Source organism: Octopus sinensis, linkage group LG2 (genome assembly GCF_006345805.1).
Source record: "Octopus sinensis linkage group LG2, ASM634580v1, whole genome shotgun sequence".
Taxonomy (NCBI): Eukaryota; Metazoa; Mollusca; class Cephalopoda; order Octopoda; family Octopodidae; genus Octopus; species Octopus sinensis.
Window position 1 is genome coordinate 74,224,989 of NC_042998.1, and position 4,013 is coordinate 74,229,001.

Consider the following 4,013-nt stretch of genomic DNA (forward strand, 5'->3'; position numbering starts at 1 on the left):
CATGCTACTTGATATTTCAACAGATCGGTGAAGTTGTTTTAGTTAACTTATTACAGTAATAGTTTCTTGTTGACACAGAAGTAGTTTAGTGTTGAGGGACTGTAAGATTATCCTATGCTTTCGCTTCAGTGCAGTGTGAGATAAAGGTTTGCAATATCCGGGTAGATACTAGGATATAGTTAGTGACTACATTGTTTATTTTTGTTATTGTCTAATCTCAGATCCTGGGTGAAGTTGGTGCATTGATCTTTACCATTAGCATTTTTTTTTTCATTAATAGGCATTTAAAACCAACGCTGTAACTTTTGATATCATATGTAGCTCACAAGGAGGAGAGCTGACAGAATTGTTAGCGCATTTAATCCGAGTTCAAATTCTGTCGTTCTGAGACCAAATTCCGTCGATGTTCACTTTGCCTATCATCATTCAGGATCGATAAAATTAGTACCAGTCGAGGACTGGGGTCAATGTAATCGATTTGCCCACTGACTTGAAATTGCTGGCTTTGTGCCAAAAATTTCTAATCAGTATCATACAGAGCTCATAAGGCGGCGAGCTGGTAGAATCGGTAGGGTGCGGGGCAAAATGTTTAACTATTTCATCCATCTGTACGTTCTGGGTTTAAATTCCGTCGAGGCCCACTTACCTCTCATCCATTCGGGATTGATAAGATCAGTATAAGTTGAACATTGGGGTCAGTGTAATCAACTTACATCCTCCCCTGAAACTGCTGGTTTTGTACAAAAATTTCTAACCAATATTATACGTAGCTCGAGAATAATAGCAATTTAATCATTTATAGTAATATATCAGTCTTTAGCAACCATACATGGTAACCACATACTGAATTAAATGAATAAATTAGAATCTAATTTGATAAATCACTTGCAACAATGCAACTGGATACCATGACGTCTGAGTATTTAGCTTATAAAGAGCTGACTTATAATAAAAAGTGACTTTTAAATATATTTTAAAAACTTATAAATTAACCACAATTTACATATATCCACATTGATTCCTATAAACAACTCTCGATATACAATAATTTTTTTGAGACAAAGAAACTATGACTATAGACCAACATGGTTAGTTTCTCTTGGGATTTGATACTTTGATATTAAAACTGAATATCTGCTGTTTTACTTAGAACTTGCATGGGCGCCGCAATTAGGTATCAACATCTCGTCATTAACATAACGAAGTTGAACGCAAAAGAAAAGTTGTGATATTAAACTGTTAAATCAGGAACAAAGTTTTACAATCGATATAGGCAACATTTGAAGCCTATTTTCAGCGTGGAACAATATTTCTTATGATGTATGATATATTAGCAGTCATTTATAGCCGGATTTCGGCTATTTCCAGTAGCTAACTCTAGATGATCGATGTTCACAAAAATATTAGTGCAGATTATTGCAACACAGCTTGTAAAAAGTCATAAGTTAATATAGCGTAAGATTCTCTGTCTAAAAGGTTCACCATATTATTGAACACGGCTAAAAACATCTCTTTATGCTACAAGGCACACCAATTTATTTTTAAAGAAGTGTTTTGATATATAAATAATATTTATTTTATTTATGTATATCTTTTTTATTTGAAAACAATATTCTCGTAGCACTCCAGAAATGTAACTTGCAAAGGTTTTTCTTTCAAGTTTTTTTTAGTTTTTTTCAATAACCGAAGCCAATGGCTTCCCTTTCACTTTATCTCAATCACCATCAAATACCATTCACTAACCAAAATGTTAAAACTTTTACATACCAACGCTTTACATCCTTCACTCAGTAACACACTCCACTTTTCATTTCCCATAATGTTACTCCATTTACTTAACAACACGCATCAACATACTATATTCCTATCACTCCCCAACTACGCTCCTTTCTCGTCACTACGTTATACCCTCCCTTCACTCATTAAAAAGACAGCATCTATAAAGCCGATCAACGCACTAAAAAGAGTAACTAAATCGACTCCAAATCACATAACTGTTTAAAAAACACCATATTAGAATACAAAAAGACAAGAGAATCAACCATTGATCAATAGGTCTGCTCAGTCTGAGTTACCTGTGGGTTACCCAGCAACAACAGCAACAACAACAAATAAATCATAAGCCCTTAATTATCACCACGTTGTCTTTTCTTTGTCAATAGAATGATTAAGGTGGCGAGCTGGCAAAGTCGTTAGCACACTGGACAAAATCTTGAGTAACATTTCGTCCATCTTTACGTTCTGAGTTCAAATTTCACCGGTATCCATTTTCTCTTTCACCCTTTCGGGGTCGATAAAATAAATATCAGTTAAGTACTGGGGTTGATGTGATCGACTTAACCCTTCCCCAGAAATTGCTGACTTTGTGCCGAAGTCTGAAACCGTTATTAATACATTTTTTATCGTTCCAATTAGCTTACTGAACTTATATCATCTTCACCGAAACCAGTAGCATACAACCTTTACTTAAAAATAAACAGAAATTCTGTCTTCTAAATATTTATAATGCCTTATCAGTTGCTGAAATTTTGTTGAAGACTATTAATATTCATAGGTCGTTAATAATGAACAATGACTAAATTAAAGTTGCAGGTGGACAATACTTACGAATTGAAATGGAACTGGTTAAGATAATTTTCTCACATCGAAAGAAAGAAAAAAATTTGTCGCAGAAATTAGTGTAAAGGATTTTTTTTTTTGTCTAGCATTGACGTCATAATGATAACGTAAAACGTAAGAATTTTATAGGAAAATATTCTAACCATAATTTCCATCACTTCTCTCTAATTTTGTTGTCCCTTCCTTTACGGAAGAGTTTCGATAAAAATCCAGTCTAAAATAAGATACGGATTTTTTCCCCTTTTTTTCCGAACCTTATACAGGGACAACATGAGAGAAATTGTTCATATACAGATCGGACAATGTGGAAACCGCATTGGAGAGAGGTTCTGGGAATATATTTCGGACGAGCATGGAATTGATCCTCTAGGAAGGTTTAACGGAGATTCAGATCTTCAGATAGAAAGAATCAACGTTTATTTCAATGAGGCACGAATGGGAAAATACGTACCAAGGGCTATTTTAGTGGATTTAGAGCCCGCAGTATTAGATTCAATAAGAGGCTCTCCTTTTGGACAATTATTTCGACCAGATAATTTTGTTTTTGGTCAAGGTAGCGCATCAAATAATTGGGCCAAAGGATATTTTACTGAAGGCGCTGAGCTATGTGATACTGTGTATGATATTGTACGAAAAGAAGCTGAAAGTTGTGATTGTATTCAAGGATTTCAACTGACTCATTCCATTGGTGGTGGCTCAGGCGGTGGTCTCGGAGCCTTGTTAATGAGTAAAATAAAAGAAGAATTTTCAGATCGTATCAATCTCAACTTCACTGTTATACCGTCACCGAAGGTCTCCGAAACTGTTGTAGAACCTTACAATGCTGTACTATCGATAAACACGCTGGTGGATAATTCTAATGAAACAATGTGCTTTGACAACGAGGCACTTTTTAATATCTGCAATCGCACATTAAAACTGTCGCACCCTAGTTTAGAAGATCTAAATCACTTAATATCTACGACAATGTCTGGGATGACGACATGTTTTCGATTCCCAGGTCAGTTAAATGCTGACCTGCGAAAGCTAGGAGTTAACATGATCCCATTTCCTCGTCTCCATTTCTTTATTCCGGGGTTCGCTCCTTTAACCGCTCGCAGTGTACAACCATATCGTGCAATGACAGTCCCAGAACTGTCGCAACAAATATTTGACGCCAAAAATATGATGGTTGCAGCTAACCCGCTAGACGGTCGATATCTATGCGCAGCTTGTGTCTTCCGTGGAAGATTATCGATGAAGGAAGTAGATGAGCAGATGTTCAATATTCAAAATAAGAACAGTTCATATTTTGTTGAGTGGATTCCGGATAACGTGAAAACTGCTGTGTGTGACATACCACCACGAGGACTTAAGATGTCAGCAACCTTTATTGGTAACTCTACAAGTATTCA

The 4,013-nt window shown here is 35.8% G+C and overlaps 1 protein-coding gene across 1 annotated transcript in view; it reads left to right on the top strand.

Annotated features, from left to right (window-relative positions):
* Window positions 1-2,820: 2,820 nt before the first annotated feature.
* Window positions 2,821-4,013, top strand: part of LOC115223155 (tubulin beta-2 chain-like) — a 1,512-nt gene continuing 319 nt past the window's right edge. The window contains exon 1 of the mRNA XM_029793584.2: window positions 2,821-4,013. This exon is cut by the window's right edge and continues 319 nt beyond it. Within this exon, the coding sequence (XP_029649444.1) occupies window positions 2,890-4,013 (1,124 nt within the window). The 5' untranslated portion in view covers window positions 2,821-2,889.